Raw genomic sequence first — 19,012 nt, forward strand, 5'->3', positions numbered from 1 at the left:
CCACATAAATGGGCTAGGTCTCTAATTGTCTTAATGAGCTCAATATTCTTGCCAAGGTTACTACTCACTTGAACTGTCAAAATAACGAATAATTATCGTCCCTAATTAATTACTCAAATTCACTAGTAACTTAGTAAAAATAATCATTCTCACTTAAAACACAAAAAATAACCTTTTAAATAAAATGACTATTTTACCCTTGCTCACAAAATGACCAAAATACCCATGTGTCTAAAATGATTAGAATACACTTCTTGAGCCAAAATCCACTAATCCGAATAAAATACATACAAAGTCAAGTAATCATATACAAGCGCATATAAACACATAATAAATAATAAAATAGTTCTAGCGAAAAACGAGTTGTTACATGAGGAGAGAAACAGATGCTAGAACTAGGTTAAGCATTTATTAGGTTTAGGTGATGTGAGCTTCCAATTTGTATTTATTTTGTTTGTTTCTGAATGTGAGGCTCAAAATTGCATATAATTAATTTTTACTTCTTTAGCATTAGTTTTGATCATGATGACTTTTTGTTTAATATTTACTTGAAGAGACATGATATATGTTGAGGAATCATGACTTAAATAGGTAATAAAAAATTGACTTTTTTTAGTTTGATGTGGCAAGAATTAGGTTAGAGCTTGACCTTTGTGATTTTTTCATAAACATGCTTTGCAATTGTATATTATTAAGATTAAGATTAGGATTCTTTGTTTGGAGGATAATATTCAATTGGGTTTTCAGGGTTTTGAGGTGGAGAAGTTGAAAAAAGGTGGAATAATCTGACCTATATATAGAGAGAAGATGAACAAATGCGTGAGTCAGAGATTGAACGTTAGATTTGAATTTTGAATTTTAATTGTAATTTTTTTTGTCTTCTACATACAGTTGGAACAAAGGCAAGGAGGCAGGGAAGCGTTGTTTTCACATTGTGCTTATGCTTCTGGCTTTTGATGGCTTCTCACAAAATTTTATTTTTTGATGTGTAAGAAGTGAGCAGATGCTACAAATAAGAAAGTATTTATTGGGCCTAGGAGATGTGGGCTTCCAATTTATTTTGTTTTTGTTTGTATTTTAATGAGTGTCCTAAAATTGTATATAAATTGTTTTTACTTCTTTAGCATTAGTTTTGATAATGATCAACTTTTTGAATACTTTCTTGAAAAGATATGATGATATATGTTAATTAATCAAGACTTAATTAGGTAAAGAAAAAATTTACATTTTTAGTATGACGTTGCAAGAATTAGTTTAGAGCTTGACATGTGTGTTTTTTTTTTCTTTCTAAAACATGCTTTGCATTTGTGGTCTATTAAGATTAAGATTAACATTAACATTAAGATTAAGATTGCAATTGTGAATTTTGTCTTCTACATACAGTCTGAACAAAGGCACGGAGGCATGGAAGTGTTGGTTTCATATTGTACTTATGCTTCTAACTTTTGATGGCTTCTCACATATTTTTACTTTTCGATGCGTGAGGAGAGAAGCAGATGCCATAAATAGGTTAAACATTTATTGAGTCTGGGTGATGTGATTTTATCATGATGTATGTTAATTAATCATGGCTTAAGGGGGTGTATTGGATTAGGATTTTAAAAGACTATTTTAATAAAAAAAAAGTCTTTAAGATTTTAAAAGAATGTGTGAGATTGTATTGATTCTGTGAGATTTTAAAAGACTTTTTATGTAAAAGACTTTATACACTCAAGATTTTAAAGGATTTATCACACTGATTTTTAAGGATTTCAAAGGATTTTATGTGATTTTAAAATTTCAAAGGATTCAATGAATTTTAGGGGAAAAAGAACAAACTTACAAGCGTGAATGATAAAAATAATGAACAAATAAATTCTAGCGTTTGAATAAAATAAAATAAAACCAATAAAAAATTCTTTTACTATTGATTTTCAAATTTTAAGAATTTTATGAGATTTTAAAGGGACTAAAAAACACTCTAACACATTATTCTCAACGAGAGAGAGAGAGAGAGAGAGAGAGAGAGAGAGAGAGAGAGAGAGAGAGAGAGAGAGAGAGAGAGAGAGAGAGAGAGAGAGAGAGAGAGAGAGAGAGAGGAAATAGTAACTTTTAAAAGAAAAACAATCTCAAGAAATCTCATCTTTTCATGAAAGACTTTTTCTTGTTAAAATTACACTACAAAATCCATCAAAATCCAATTTATTAAACAATCCTTCCAAATTTGAATGATTTTAAATACCACAAGACTTTTTGTAAGTGATGAAAAGTCTTGATTGAATACCTCAAGACTTTTTTAAAATGACAAAGAGTCTTGATTGAATACCACAAGACTTTTTCATAATTAAAAAGTCTTTTAAAATTCCATAGAATGCTAATCCAATACATCCCCCTTAATTAGGTAAGAAAAAGTTAAGTTTTTTAATGTGATGTGGCAAGAATTAGGTTAAACCTGTGTGATTTTTCTTCCTAAAACATGCTTTGCATTTGTGTATTATTAAGATAAGATTAAGATTGTAAAATTTTCAATTGTGATTTTTCTCTTCAACATACAGTTTGAACAAAGGCAAGGAGGCGGGGAAGTATTGTAAAAATAGATTAAGCATTTATTGGATGTGGGTGATGTGGGCTTTCGGTTTGTATAGTTTTTGTTTGTTTCTGAATGTGAGGTTCAAAATTGTATATATATATATATATATATATATTTTTTTTTTTTGCTTCTTTGGCAATAGTTTTGATCATGATCCATTTTTAAAAAAAATATTTTCTTGAAGAGATATGATGTATGTTAATGAATCAAAACTTAATTATGTAAGAATTTTTTTTTACTTTTTTAGTGTGATGTAGCAAGAATTAGGTTAGAGCTTAATATGTGTGAGTTTTTCTTAAAACATGTTTTGCATTTGTATATTATTAAGATTAAGATTAATAGTGGAGTTGTGATTTTTGTCTTCTACAAATAGTCTAAACAAAGGAAGGAAGGCAAGGAAGTGTTGTTTTCACAATTTGCTTATGCTTCTGACTTTTGATGACTTCTCACATAATTTTATTTTTTGATGCATGAGGAGAGAAGCAGATGTCAGAAATAGGTCAAGCATTTATTGACTATGGGTGATGTGGGCTTCCAATTTGCATTGTTTTTGTTTGTTTCTGAATGTGAGGATCAAAATTGCATATAAATTTTTCTTCTTCTTTAGCATTAGTTTTAATCGTAATAATTTTTCTTTAATATTTTCATATAGAGATATGATGTATGTTAATAAATCAAGACTTAATTAGGTAAGAAAAAATGTATTTTTTAGTGTGACGTTGCAATAATTAGATTCGAGCTCGACATGTGTGATTTTGTCCTAAAACATGCTTTGCATTTGTGATAACAGTAAGATTAAGATTAAGATTGCAATTACAATTATTTTTGTCTTCTACATACAGATTGAACAAAGGCACTCAGGCAGGGAAGTGTTGTTTTCACACTTTGCTTATGCATCTAACTTTTGATGGCTTCTCACATATATTTATTAATTTATTTTATGCATGAGGAGAGAAGCAGATGCAAGAAATAGGTTAAACATTTATTGGGCCTAGGTGATGTGGACTTCCAATTTTTTTTTATTTTTTATTTTTGTTTATGAATGCGTGGCTCAAAATTATATATAATTTTTTTTCTTCTTTAGCAATAGTTTTGATCATGATCATTTTTTTTTAATATTTACTTGAAGAGGTAGGAAGTATGTTACTTAATCATGGCTTAATTAGGTAAGACAAATTAACCTTTTTAGTGTGATGTGGCAAGAATTAGGTTAAAGCTTCACATGTGTAATTTTTCCCTAAAATATGCTTTGCATTTGTGTATTGTTAAGATTAAGATTGAAACTCTGATTTTTTTTTCCTTCTACACACAGTCTGAACAAAGGCAAGGAGGTGAGGAAGTGTTGATTTCACACTTTTTTTATTCTTATGTCTTTTTTTGGCTTCTCACATATTTTATTTTTGGCTTAATTGTACTTTTGGCCCCCTATGTATTAGATCTTTGGCAGTTTTCGCCCCCTAGACCAATTTTGACTCGGTCAACGTTGACGTGACACTTCAAAGCCACCACGTGTGCATTGTTTTAATTAAAAATAAATAAAAAAACCACATATAAATTAAAGAATTAAATAAATGAAAAAAACAACAAATAATTAAAAAAAATAAAAAAGAAAGAAAAAAAAGGAAGGAAATAGTGTTCCAAAATCTGATTCTCTCTAAAACACTGATTCCTTCCGATTGAATCTCTCTCGTATTCAAATTTTAACCAAAAACACGAGGAAGTAAAGTGGAATTCTAATTTTTCAAACACAGGTAAACTAGTTTTAGGCTTATTGGATCGTTTGATCCCTTATTCAATTTCTTGTTTTCATTTTGGTCCCATAATTAATAAAAATGGCATTTTGGTCCTTCACTTTTTTCTCCGTTTGCCAAATAAATCCCGACTGTTAACTTTAACTTCAAATGTCTATGGTGAACCAACCTTAAAAGTGGTCTATCATATACCTTATTAATTTTGTTAATTTTAATCATTCGATCTTTTGCTAAAGATGTGAAATACCTAAAACACCCCTAATGTCAAATTAAAAATCCCAATTTATGTTGTCCTCTTCTTCTCCAACAATCACTAACACAAACATATTCTTCCCCTTCATCACAAACACAGCAGCAACATAGCAGAACCCATAACACAGCAACAATAACAACACAACAACAACACATCACAACAACAACAACAATTTTCAACAATTTATCTCTTCCCCTTCATAACAAAATAACAAAAATCCAGAAATTAAACTAAATTAAATCCGAAATTTGTTTTAGGGTTATAACATGAAGCAGATTCTGATAGATTTTTGGAAATTTCAGAATTGAAGTTAACTGATATCGAACAATGCAATTTTTTAGAAGAAGCTGAAGAAGAAGAAAAGGAAATCTAGAAGCGTTATGTTGTTTACATTTTTTAGATCCAATGCAATTTTAATGCTTAATCTTTTTCTTCTTATCCCATCGTCACCGCCGTTAAACCCATCGCCGCTGCCGTTACAACCGTTAGAATCAATCAACGACGTCGCAACCACCGCTTCCATTAGCCTCTGAATCCGCTTCCAATTCCACTTCCATTAGCCTCTCAATCGCAACAACCCTATGTCTTTGAATCGCAACAAAATTCGAATCCACCTTCTTTCAGATCTGGGTAGTTTTTCCTGGAAAATTGATGAAGGAGTTGTTTTTTTCTGGGTAGGAAAATCAGAGGATGAATTTTTTAATTGATTGTGATTTTAATTGAGGATGAAGAAATGGTGAAAATATTAGTTCTTGAAAGGGAAAATGGGATTTTGTCAAAACTGTGATTGTGGAACTGTGAATGTTAAACCGTGAATATAGAAGATGAAGAAAAGGAAAAAAAATTAGGTGTTGGTGATACTTCTTAAGATAAAATAGACTTGCCTAATCCAATGGTTCTTTGTTAAAAGAAAAATCAAACGGTCGAAATTAAAATAATTAATAGGATCTATGGTGGACCGCTCTTAAGGTTGGTCCACCATAGACATCATTTGGGTTAAACTTAACCGTCGGAATTTATTTGGTAAACGGAGGAAAATGTGAGGGACTAAAACGCCATTTTTATTAATTATGGGACCAAAATGAAAACAATAAATTAAATAAGGGATCAAACGATCTAATAAGCCCTAGTTTTAGCATTCAGGAACAAATTTAAAATTGGTTTGGGGGGCCAAAACTGCTAAAGATCCAATACATAGGGGGCTGTTTTGTATTTTAATTAGTTAGTGGGCCAAAACTGCCAAAAATCCAATACATAGGGGGCTGTTTTGTATTTTAATTAGTTAGGGGTCGAAAATCGCAACTTCTTGAAACATAAGGGGCCAAAAGTGCAATTAAACCTTTATTTTTTTATGTTTAAGGAGAGAAGCGGACGTCAGAAATAGGTTAAGCATTTATTTAGCGTGGGTGATGTGGGCTTCCAATTTGTATTGTTTTTGTTTGTCTCTGAATGTGAGGCTCAAAATAGCATATAACTTTTGCTTTTTGGGCATTAGTTTTGATCATGATCAATTTTTTTTAATATTTTCTTGAAGAGATATGATGTATGAATTAAGACTTAATTATGTAAGTTTTTTTTTTTTTTTTTTTACTTTTTAGTGTGACGTTGCAAGAATTAGATTAGAGCTTGAGATTTTTCCTTAAACATACTTTGCATCTGTGTATTATTAAGATTAAGATTAAGATTGAGATTGCAATTTAGATTTTTGTTTTCTACATATAGTCTGAACAAAGGCACCGAGGAAGTGTTGTTTTCACATTTTACTTATGCTTCTAACTTTTTATGGTTTCTCACATGTTTTTATTTTTTGATGCATGAGGAGAGAAGCAGATGCCAGAAATAGGTTAAATAGTTATTGTGTCTGGGTGATGTGGACTTCCAATTAGTATTGTTTTTGTTTCTTTTTGAATGTGTGGCTCAAAATTTTATATAATCTTTTTTTGCTTCTTTAGCATTAGTTTTGATCATGATCACTTTTTTTTTTTTTTAATATTTACTTCAAGAGGTATGATGTATGTTACTTAATCATGGCTTAACTAGGTAAGAAAAAATTGACTCTTTTAGTGTGATGCGGCAAGAATTAGAGCCTATACAAATTTTTTATAGATACTAAATTATAAGATCGAGTCATCCAATTTAATCCAATTTAGTCATGCGGTTCAATCAGTGATTCAGTGACTTTATCGAGTCGATGTCCGATCCGAGTTTTAAAACTAAGATTAAAATAAAGATATGTATTGAATAATAATGAAATCATCATGGCACAAAGTAAGAGATCATGCACATAAATGAACATAACGACAATTAATTACAATTTTACTTCACATTTCAGTTTTATATATTTATTCTAGGAGATTTTGGTTTTATGTTGGAATGTAAACTATACGTATTGATTTGTATTAAAGTATATTTTATTTATTTCCTTATGTACTAGGTTGGAACATATCATTGCTCTTTAATATAATTGGCCATCTCTCAATATATATAAATAGGGAGACTAATATAAAACTTCTCAACACAATTCAAATTCATCTCCTTATACTCTCTATATACTCTATAACTCTATAGTTTGTACAAGATGAACACTACAAGGAATTTTGCTATCACAATGATATTTTTATTGGCTTTTTTCATGTTAACATCAGGTTTGAACCCAATTAAATTAATTGAATAAATTGTCTATTTCAAACATGTTAATTTACCCTTCTTTGCTTTCATTGTTTATCTCATGTTCTAATGTATTGGTTGAATATATAGATACGTGCTTGGCATTAGACAGAAAAAGACCTATCGGGAAGAAGTTCCCTTGTAAAGCTGATAAAGACTGTGGATGCGGAAATGGAGAGCGTCCAGAATGTCTTGGTGGGCAGTGTTGGTGTTTTTCGCCACCATCTTCTGCTAATAAACATACCTAATTAGTTTCATACCCCCAAATTATAAATTTACTATTGAATTTGAATGTTATGATGCAATTATAATGTATTAATAAAAGAGAATTTGAATGTTATGATGCAATGATAATGTATGAATAAAAAAGCAATATAATAAATTGCAAATTGGGCAGTGTTGGTGTGTTTTCTTTCATGATACTTCTTTCACTAGTAACTCTTTTTTATACAATTCTTTAAAGGGAAATGCTAACCGGTGCCTCGGGGGCACCGGTTAGCCGGACCCTTCTTTAAAAATAAAAAATAAACTCTTTTTATTACAATTAATTATCATTTATATGAATATATTACCAAAATCTACTATATAAGAAAATCAATTCACACTAAATATTCTCCAATGTCCTTTTTCGTTGCCTTTTGAATTGTGACACACTCGCCTTTTAAGGTGTATTTTTTTTCTTCTTTTCCCTAATTAAAACTTGGTACCACATGCATATAGAGTAGAACTAGAACATCGCATACATATGAGTCTATGTGACAGTCGTGTATTTGATTATGTGAACTTATGTGAAGATGTGTACGTGGATATTTGTGCTTTGTGATAAATGTGTAATTGTGTTAGTTTGGTAATGAAGTGTTAATAATGTATATTCGACTTTGTGACAAAATGATGATGTGGATACTTGCTATAACTTGTGATGATAATTGAAAGTTGTTGCAGTTATTTTATTGATTGATTGAATGAAATGATAAATGTTTATAGTAGTTTAGGAAATGAATATGTGTATATGATATTTGAATCATAAATATTAAGCTTGAGTTCATATATTCTTTATGTTGAACATATATCTTTTCCTCCAGTGACATTTTGGTCGCCTACATCATCGTAGTGAAGACGTGCAGGTTGAGGACGCTTGATCGGCGTGAGTTCCTGAGGATGGCATGATGTCTATCCTCCTTTATTTGCTTTTATCTTGGAGTCTTAGTAGAAGTGTTCTAATTAGGTGTCAGGGATTTTATTTACTTTATGGATTTTGATGTCTAAGATGTTATTTTCGTTGTGACAATTTATATTTATGATGTATATGCATTTTTTGGATTAATGATGACGTAGCACCTTGAACCTTTGTGATTATCCGTTGATTTTATTATTAAATATTATATGTGGGGTTTGAGGGTGTTAGATCTTCTAAAAAATATGATCAAGGTGAAGTCTCACCATATGGAAAGACAAATTATAGATAAATATAAACTATAAAATATAATATACTATTTCTGTCTCATATAAATAAATGTTATTTATAAATATATTATTTATATTTAAAATAATCAATAAGGTCAAGGTGCAGTATCACCATATGCATGTATAAATAATTGACATCTATAGAATACTATATGTTTTCCTGAAAGAAAGAAAAAATACTATATGTTCTATGTACAAAATGGACACTAAAAGGATAACTGTTGTCACAATGATATTTTTATTGGAATTCTTCATCCATGCTTCAGGTTTGAAATCAATGATCAAATTGTCTTGCTTTGTTCTGTGATGAAATTAGATAACTTCAAAAAATAAAAAAATTTCACTTTTTACATACAACATATTAATCTTATATGTCCTCGTGCATTGTTTGTATATGTAGATATGTGCATGAAATTAGAAGGAAAAGGAGTTGAAGGAACTCACCCTTGTAAATATGATTCAGATTGTCAGCCTGGTTGTCCTCCTAACACACATGGATGTTGTATTCACGGGCGGTGTTGGTGTTTTAATTCACCCATTTTTGCTGATAAAATTCCTGGCCTAATACCACAAGGAAATTGTTTTATACGCTAGATACATAAGATTGGTCATTGAGGTATCATCTCACTAGTAAAAGTGTGACCTTGTAATATCAAGTGATGCAAAAATAAAACCATCTTAAAAAGAGGTGTAAAATTAGTAATTGAATATTGTGATGCAGTTATCATAAATAATATATAAAAATAATAATATTCATAGCTAAGCACAATGTCTTTTATATCAAAATATCATCTTATAAAAGTTAGATAAACCTTTTTAAATATATTGATCTCAAAATAAAAATATATATTGATCATTCTTGTAAAACTTTGACAAATGTTTGGATTGATGATAACCAATGGAATGAAATGGTAAGTTATTATATTCCATTGGTTTAGATTTGAAAAAAAAAAAATGAATAAAGTGGAATGGAACATAATGAATGGAACACATTTCATAAATCCATCTTATCCCATTTTATCCAATCCATCAATTTTTTATTCCTCCCAATTTAGGGTGTGTGCAATGAAATGAAACTTTATAATTTAAATATTAATTTTTATCTCTATCTTTATTTGATCATTGTTTATTTCCTATTTCTCTCAAATACAATCTGTAACACTCATATTTCTATTAAAGCAATTAAACATGCGAATAATACATTTATTCAAGAAATAGAGGCTACGCCACATTCAAAATTCAAAACCAATAAACATGTATATAAACCTCAACAGTTGCAGCGGAATATAAACCAGAGTAATCCGAATATGTACATGTCATGAATCAATAAATCACATCACATAGATGCATCTCAAAAATCCCAAACAAACGTGTAATCTCCAACAAGACAAAATCCAAAAATAACCTAATATAGACCGACACAATAAGCCTAGATCAGAGCCGACTCAACACTGATATCGGAGAAAGCTCCCGATATCACCAAGCACAAACTCACCAAGCACTACTCCTGCACAACGTCTACCCATCCATACAGACAGATAGGTGGTTAAAACCACTGGGGGTAAGTATTACATTATCATAATCCAAATAACAGTTAACATGAATATTTCAATTAACATCATGCATTTGACCAATAAAAACCACATGTCAATACTTACGTCACACTCCAATATCTCACATTAATAATCACCAATCACATGAACAACAATCAATTCACAATTATCCATTCACTATCACAAATCACATTTATCATGAATAATCAATAATCACATTTCATGAACAATCACCAATCACATATATCAAATCAGACTCATGTTATGATATGCACTTATTGACACATAAATTCATGTGGTACCAAATCTCCAAAAGGTCGCCACCTTCGATGATAAAACACATCGTATGTAAGGGTTCACACCCGCCTTACATAATCTCTGAAGTAGAAGAGCTCAACCCTTTTACAACTACACGACTATGATGCATGGACATGTCACAAGACTCGATAATGCGACAACAATAACAATTTTCTCCACAATATATAGGACAACACCCAATTGTATTGTTCATCTTCACATCATTTGCATTATCAAGAAAACATGCCCATACACAAATAAATCATAGTATTCACCATGACACGTCAACTATCACATATAGTTTCACCATTTCAGGCATTCTCATACTCCAAGTAAGATAGCATACATATCTCATGATAATCATCATATCCAAAATATAACTATTCAACATCTTCACTTAGTTATATAAACAAAGTCACCATAATTCTTAAGACAAACGACATAGACAATTTGAAAACCTTCAAGCAATCTTAATCGACAATGTATTCATGAAATTAAGTCGCCTCCGGATCATCAACATTAACCCAAGCACAACTTAAGTCCATACAAAAATCTCGTTTTCATAACCTTTTACTTTCCACCCGAAATATCACTTTATCCTTGATTAAGATGTTTGACCACCCTTGCAAGTATTACCTAAGTCTATATGAGCTGTAGGTTTAACTTGTAAACCTTATTAGTTTACAAAATTTGTTTTCGACAAAGTTTGGAATTCCCTAAATTCACAAGTTAAGACTCAATTCAAAATTTTCAAGTATAGGCAAGCAATCATTGTTCCAGTTGGCTTTGGAGGATTAACAGTGGTTAAACATGCTTAAAGAATCATTTAAGAAAACTCGGATTGGCCCCCAAAGACCCGGAACAAAAGATTAAAGTGACTGAAACTGGACATGTTCGCTTAAGCAACCACCTGGTTCGCTTAAGCGAACAAGTTACATTAGCAACTCACTTTGTTCGCTTTCTGGTCGCTGACTGGTCGCTCACCAGTTCGCTTAAGCGACCACATGTCCTTCATTGTTCTTTAATGAAAGTGACATCCATTGACCTTCTAACACTCCAAAACCATTATACTTGATTTTCATAACTATCATAGCTTGACATCCAATGCTTATGCTCCTTTGTTCTTCTGCTTATCTAAAGTCTGACTTCCAAAGTCTGAGGTCCAGCTTCTGGTTGATCTTCAGAGTCTGATTGTACCAGCTTCTAGGTAGTCATCATAGTATGACTTGCAACTTGGTTTTTCTTGAAAATTATTTTGCTCTAAATTTGTTCTTTTAGAACCAATACTTTAATAAGACATTATAAATTTTAGTCCATGATCTTGCACACTTTGAACAAATATTAACATATTTAATTGATCTGTTACTATCAAAACTTAAGAGGCTTGTTTAAACTTGTTTTGTTCCAACCACGGCCTCTATTATCCTTCAACGATTCAGGTACACCACCCCCAGCCTATGGAGAAGGATTATCAACAGAACATGACTCGCAACAGAACCTGACTCCATTATCCCTCTGTAGAGCGGATCTCAACCAACCAAACATATCAATTCCTATTTACTTAGATAAATCAGTCTCATGAACTACATATATTTTGATGACTTGTAATCGAACTTTTTTTTTTAACTAAATATAAATTTTAAAAATTTTAATCTTTATTTAAAAAATAGTAATTCAATATCATAAAAGTTTGTCATTCTTTCTTGGATCGTGTTATTTTATTTATGTTATTATATCGTGTACCTATCTTTTAACAAAATCTTATCTCTTAACAAGATCATGTACACATTAAACGTATCAATTGAAAGACAGATACCAATAACATTCAAGTGAAAACCATCTATATTGACATGGAAAAAAGGAATATGAGACACAATTTTTAATATTAACCATTTGATCTAAGATGAACGACCGAGATCGAAAACTGCGTGAAACCATGATATTTTGCTACAGCTGCAAAACTGAATCACGGAAAAAAGAAGGAGACGCATGCTGTCAAAAGAAAAAAGAAAGTGGCAATTTTATACTCGTTTCCCTCTTCCACGTGCTATGTTTTTCTCTGACACGTGAAACAATGACTATTCAGTAAAACATTATCGCGTAGCCTCCACTCGCTACTGTGACACGTGAATAACTCTTCCCCAAACATCAATACCCAGTGGATCCCACCATTGAACAATAGTTCGTGTTAGAGAAACTGTGAGTAACTTGTAACTACAAACTCCAAATGAAAACAACAACATAAGCCAGTAACGTCATCTTTATCAATCTAGAACACAACACCAACATTATTCTCTCAGAAAAAAAAAAAAACATCATAACCTTAAATTTTTCAAATGGGTGCCACAGAACATGTAATTAATTTCATTTGTTTCAATTTATTGTTTTTGTAAAATGGGTTGTTACCATTTGTGTAAAATTTTGATTTTTTTTTTTGTTTTTTGATGTTTTTTTTTTTTTGTTTAGGTGGTGGATGAGAGAGGGAATGAAAGTGAAGGAGCTAGAAAGATGGATGATGGAAAGAAGGAAGAAGGGTTAAGGGATTTGGAGAAAGGTGAAGTTGGAAAGAATGATGTTGAAGATGATGATGATGATGATGATGAAGATGTTGAGAATGTTGCTCATGGTCATGGTGGTCATGGTCATCATGATGAACATGAAGGGTTTAATGTTTCAAGATTTCATAGATTAAACCCTACTAACCCTTTGAGGATTGTGATGAATAGCAATACAAGAGTTGCAAAACCTCCTCCTCCTAAGAAATCTCAACGCTCTCATACTCCTACACGTTCCATTCCAATACCAACACCAGCACCAATTCAAACTCCACAACCACCACCACCACCACCACCACAACAACAGGTATGTTAGTTTTTTTTGGTCTTTTAATTCATTAACTTCTTTAATCCTTAATTTTAATTAAGTTGAGCTACATGACCCATTGTTCATGTCAATACTTCATGGAAATTTACATTTTTTTTTTACTATTTTGTAAATGTGTTAAGAGGATTTTTTTTTTTTATGTGTTTTGTTCAAGTCAAATACTTTAATGAAATTCACGTTCTTGTTAAAGGTTATGCAGGTTTCTTGTTCAATTCAAATACTTCAAAAAAAAATTACTTACATTTTAGTTGTTTTCTTTGTAAAGGGTAATGAGGGTTTCTTGTGTCTTGTACAAGTTGAATACTTTATTGAAATTTACTTTTTTTAGTAAAGGATTGTGAGTGTTTCTTGTTGAGTTCAAATACTTAGAGGTAATTTATTTACATTTTTAATCTTTTTTTGGAAAATGGTTGTGAGGGTTAAATGTGTCTTGTTTAAGTCAAATACTTTACACAAATTAAATTTACATGTGTTCATTTGGACAAAGATTGTAATTTTTTAAGGGTTTATTTTTGTTTTTTGTTACTAAATTTATTTTTTTAGTAATTTATATAGATTCTGTTTTATTTTTTCAGCAGCAACCGGTGACGCTTAATTCAAGAAGATATACTAACAGAATATCCTTGTTTATATTCGCTCTCCACCAATTACTAGCTATTGCTCTTGTGTGTTTTCTTGTGTTCAAGGGAATCCAAGGACTAGTACAAGAATCTGGTTCTGTTAAGAGGAAAGAAAAAAGAGTGTTGATGTATTTTCTTCCACAAGTGGAAGCTGCAACTTTTATGAGCATAATTCTTGCTTTTATTTGGCAAGGTGCAATTAGAAAATGGCCAACTTTTATGGTTCATTTCATACTTTGGTTTACTTTTGTGATGTCTCTTGCAGCCGGGATTCTTCTTATTTGCTTCCAAAAGCCTCCAACTGACGGTGTTGGTGTTTGTTTCATTGCTTTTGCGATTGGAAATGGCTTATATGGTTGTTGGATTAGTCATAGAATTAAGTTCTGTTGTAAGGTTTTGAGTTTATCGCTTCAACCGATGTCCAAATTCAGTGATTTGAATCGACCTACTTATTACATGCTTGCGGCTGGATTCTTGTGGATATCTCTGTGGACTTTAGCAGTAGTTGGAGCTTTGAACTTTTATTTTCCGCCTTTGGTTATCATCGCATTGGTGTTGAGTTTGGCTTGGACCACAGAGGTTATGAGGAATGTTGTTAATATAACGGTTAGTAGGGTTATCGCGTTGTATTACTTGAGAGGAATGCAATCTAGCACACAATTTTGCTTTCTGAGAGCGTTGACTCGGAATCTTGGAAGTGCTTGTTTGGGGTCTCTATTTGTGCCAACAATTGAAGCGCTGAGAATTGTTGCTAGGGGGCTGAATTTGCTTGAGGGAGAAGATGAGTTCATGTTTTGTTGCGCTCGTTGTTGTTTGGGAGTCATGCAATCAATTTTCAGAAATGGCAATAGTTGGGCATATGTACAGGTAACATCACAGATAAACAATTGATTAATATTCGGTACATATAATATAACTGTATGTACAAGTGACCATTATAATTAGTATATGAGTGCAAATTCAAATTGTTGGTCTTCAAGAAATGCTATCTTTAGTTTTTTCTTCTTAGCTTATAATCAACATTTTAAATGATTCAAGAATTCTGAAAAATTAAATTTGCTGTTAGTTCTTAGCTTCGCTTTTTTACTCTAAAATTTATCGATGAGTCTTTTTTTGTTGAGTTTAGTGACTATACACTGACGTTAAAAAAAATCCATGGTCATCCAAAATCACATTTTACTATGATGTCATTTTAATCTATTACTTCTTAAAATTTATCAATAAGTATCTGCATCCTCATTGTTACAGCCTGGGATCGAACCTGCTCACCACATTTCCCTCGTCCGTGTGTGTTTATTTGAGTATGTGTTGAACACTCGGCCAATACAAAAAAGAACTATGTGGCTTAGATTTGATTGGAAGTTTGTGTAAAATTATCATACACCATCAATTCGTAGTCATCAAACTCTTTTCTGTTTCGGATTACATGATCTGTTGGATTCCTCTATTACACGGACCCTACCGTCTTTCAAATTCGTTGTCATCATATCCCTTGTAGTACATTATCACATAGCAATCACTATCCACCAATTATTTAAAGTTACCTAACTTAAATTTGAATTGATCATAACAGATTGCAGCCTATGGAAGAGGTTTTGTAATGGCATCACAAGACACATGGTCCCTATTCGAGAAGGAAGACATGGTGCCAATAGTAGATGCTGATATAACCAGCTCAATTTGCTTCCTCACAGGAGTTTGTAGTGGCTCTATGTGTGTTATTGTTGTGGCTGCTTGGACTCAAAGTGTACACAAAAGTTTCACAGCCACCCTGTCTTTACTCACATTCTTCATTGGATACCTTTTGGTTGGTACCCCTTATTTGACTAATGGTTTGTTTACTATGCTATGTAGGTCCCTGACTTATTTTCTGATTTTTAAACAAATCTTTGAAATTATTATTTTAATATTTTCTAATTTTTTTAAAATATTTAGTTAGATTCCCGAACTAATTTATTTAACCATGTCTTTGGATTTTTCAAATAATTTATAATTAGTCCCTCTTAAACTTTTAAATAAATTTTAGTTAGGTTCCTAATTTTTTAAACAATTTGTATACAGGTCTCTTAAGTTCAAGGACCTAACTCTAATTTATATAAAATTTTATGGACCCAATTAAAACTTTAGTTAAAAACCTAATTACAAACTACTAACCAAATTTTGGGATTCAATTATAAATTTTTTGTTTAGTAATTTACTAAAAAGTCTTTAAGTAGTTAAGGGACCTACATTGTAATTAAACCATTTTTTTTACTATTAATTAACAATGATTAATTAGCATGTGATCAAATCTTAACATGATCAACTTGTTGATTTTGCAGACTAGGATTGCAATGGCAGTGCCTCATGCTTGTGTGAGTTGTTACTATGTATGTTATGCTGAAAATCCAGAAAACAGATTGTTTGATAAAACAATTAAGGATCGTCAAGCTTTGTTAAAAACTGGTCGTGAAGTGGTTGTACCTACACCAAGGGGACTAAGAAGATATACTACAAGGTCCTAAATTCATAATTTCACTATCCAAAAACAAAAATTAAATTAACGACGAAAATTTAGAGATGGAAAACATGAAATTCGTCTCTAATTTCGTCATTAAATCTAGCGAATTAGAGATAGATTTTATTTTTTCGTCTCTAAATATTTTTGTTACTAATTTTTTTTTATGGTAGTGTTAGCTTTGTTGTTACACTAAGTAAATTCAAGATGAAGGTCAAGATAAGATATGAAAAATGCTCTTAGTGGAAGGGCATACATGACCAAAAGAGTTGAATACTTGAATTGAAGCGAATAAAAAAAAAAGGCTAAACTCCTCTTTTCGCCCCCTAAGTTTTAAAATGTTGCGATTTTGGCCCCCTATTAAAAAAATGACAAAAGTGACTCCCTATGTTTAGGGAAATATGCTCTTTTAACCCCTAACATAAGGGAAATATGTTTTTTGACCCCTTATCTTTACAAAAAGTTGCGATTATGACCCCTTTTCTGGGTCACGTGGCATCTTTTGAGCAATTTTGGGATGAAAGGGGCCAAAATTGCTAATTTTTTTAATAGGGGGTCAAAATCGCAACATTATGAAACATAGGGGCGGAAAGTACTGTTAAGCCTTAAAAAAAAAAGTCATGATGGCTGAGGAAGTGGTTTTGTTGAAAGAATGATCTGGCTTGAAGAGCCATCATTGGATCTCTTGGAATTTTGTACCTTGAAATAAATGTGGGGTAAATGAGACTAATCAACAATGCCACTAAAGTGATTTGTGGTCCATCCTTGTAATATCATGTTTATTTATTTTTGTACATATACTTTTAGGATATTCCATAAGGTGGAGTTCCATCATTATTTTATTGTTAGGTATGCGTAGAAGGCACTGATTCCTAATTTAATTAGTTTTTCTAATCTTTTAGCAATGTCCATGAGTTTTATTTTATGTTAAAAAAAGTAGTTGTATGCTATTCCATGGTGTAAATAATTAATTAATATTTTTTTGTAAAGTGTACAACTTGTTATAAAATCATTGAGGCTGGTTGGTGTGGTCACATGTTATAACTAAGATGCTTGAAGATACTGTACTTTTTTAGATTTGTTTCTGAAGGCTGGATTTTTATTCCTATTGAAGATTCCTTTTTCTAATATAAAAGTCCATGTTGTCATTTGTTATTGCTTATTTGTCAAAATAAAATTTTATTGCTTTTTCACATCACAAGCTTTAAAATTATGTAAATTAGTAACTTTTTTCAATATAAATTTCTTTTAAGCAAAAAAGTTTATATCATTTTACTAGATATCAGTTTAATGATAGGTATGTCAATCAAAGTAAATGTGACATCTCTGGTTAATCTTGTTTGTCTATGACTAAATTCAACATAAGAGTTTGTGAAAGATGAATTACAACAACATTGATTCAAAATCGAACAAATTCAATAGAAAAATCGTAAACTGAACCAATCTAAATTGAAACCGTAAAAAATCAAATTTGGTTTGAATGTGTTCAAATCATTTTTTTACTCAACTGTATGGTTTGATTTGATTTGCGGTTTTTATATTACCAATTGAACCAAACAAACCAAACCGCAACATAAGATAAACACTAATTAAATCTATATCACCTAAATAAATACTCATAGTATTAGAGATATATGATTAGTGGTATATTAGTCTTAATATATAGTAGTATAAATAGCTTGAAACCACCTCATTAGTGGGCAATTTCACTAATTTATAATATTCAATTTCCATCAATACAAAGAGCTTTACTACATTTCTCTCATTCCTTCTATGGATGTTGATGATCAAATTAGGCAAGTTTACCAAATCGTTTACCAAGTAATAAAGTGATAAGTAGAGTATCGTTTCCATAGGGATTGTCGTTTCGTCTAAACAAATCACATTAATTATTTTAAAACAAAATTATAATAAAAGAGTTGAGGGTAAGAGATTTGCAATTTTTATCTATTTGCAACAGAGCAAGTTACCTGTTTTGGTTGCAGAAATGTAAGCAACAGTTAAAAATTTTCGAATCCCCCTATTAATTTGTTGGAACTAATTAACAGTCACGTCGCGTTCAGTTATTCTAAGTAGGCTATTGTATTGTGATTCTGTTCATGATGGTTAAGCCATGTTGATAAGCTTCTGTCATGAATGGTTAAGTGTTGTTGTGCTTCTATCCAAGGATTGTTAAGCGTCGTTATTGTGCTTCTGTCTTGAGTGATTGAGAATTCTTGATAGTTAAGGTTTGTGTCTTTTATGACTTTGTTGGTGCTTGCTTCTACCAGATGGTGGTTAAGCGTTGTTTTATTGCTTATACTCCCAAACAGTTAAACCTTGAGTTGTAGTTTCCTCTTGTTGGATACACATTTGGTTATTGACTATGCTCTTGGACGATGTGTTTCCGACATCTCTTGTAATTTATTTTGTTTTATGTACTTTTGTATTTCTCTTTCCAAATTGGAAGTGTTGACCA

General features: G+C 31.3%; 1 protein-coding gene and 1 long non-coding RNA gene across 3 annotated transcripts; both read left to right on the forward strand.

Moving 5' to 3' along the window:
• The first annotated feature begins 8,825 nt into the window (after positions 1-8,825).
• On the forward strand, positions 8,826-9,412 carry LOC120579701 (uncharacterized). Its single transcript, XR_005645453.1, has 2 exons — positions 8,826-8,970; positions 9,105-9,412. It is a non-coding gene; the product is annotated as an uncharacterized lncRNA (long non-coding RNA).
• Positions 9,413-12,745: 3,333 nt separating this feature from the next.
• Positions 12,746-17,459, forward strand: LOC11410424 (protein PNS1). 2 transcript variants are annotated; one of them, XM_003599402.4, is made up of 5 exons: positions 12,746-12,908; positions 13,021-13,416; positions 14,013-14,924; positions 15,631-15,864; positions 16,379-17,459. In XM_003599402.4, the coding sequence occupies exons 1-5, from the start codon at positions 12,891-12,893 to the stop codon at positions 16,559-16,561; spliced, it is 1,743 nt and encodes a 580-aa protein (XP_003599450.3). In that variant the 5' UTR covers positions 12,746-12,890; the 3' UTR covers positions 16,562-17,459. The 2 variants fall into 2 exon arrangements, with proteins under 2 accessions (XP_003599450.3, XP_013459229.1); XM_013603775.3 differs by having other exon boundaries at positions 14,016-14,924.
• Positions 17,460-19,012: the final 1,553 nt, after the last annotated feature.

This window comes from Medicago truncatula, chromosome 3, assembly GCF_003473485.1.
Source record: "Medicago truncatula cultivar Jemalong A17 chromosome 3, MtrunA17r5.0-ANR, whole genome shotgun sequence".
NCBI classification, from domain to species: domain Eukaryota; kingdom Viridiplantae; phylum Streptophyta; class Magnoliopsida; order Fabales; family Fabaceae; genus Medicago; species Medicago truncatula.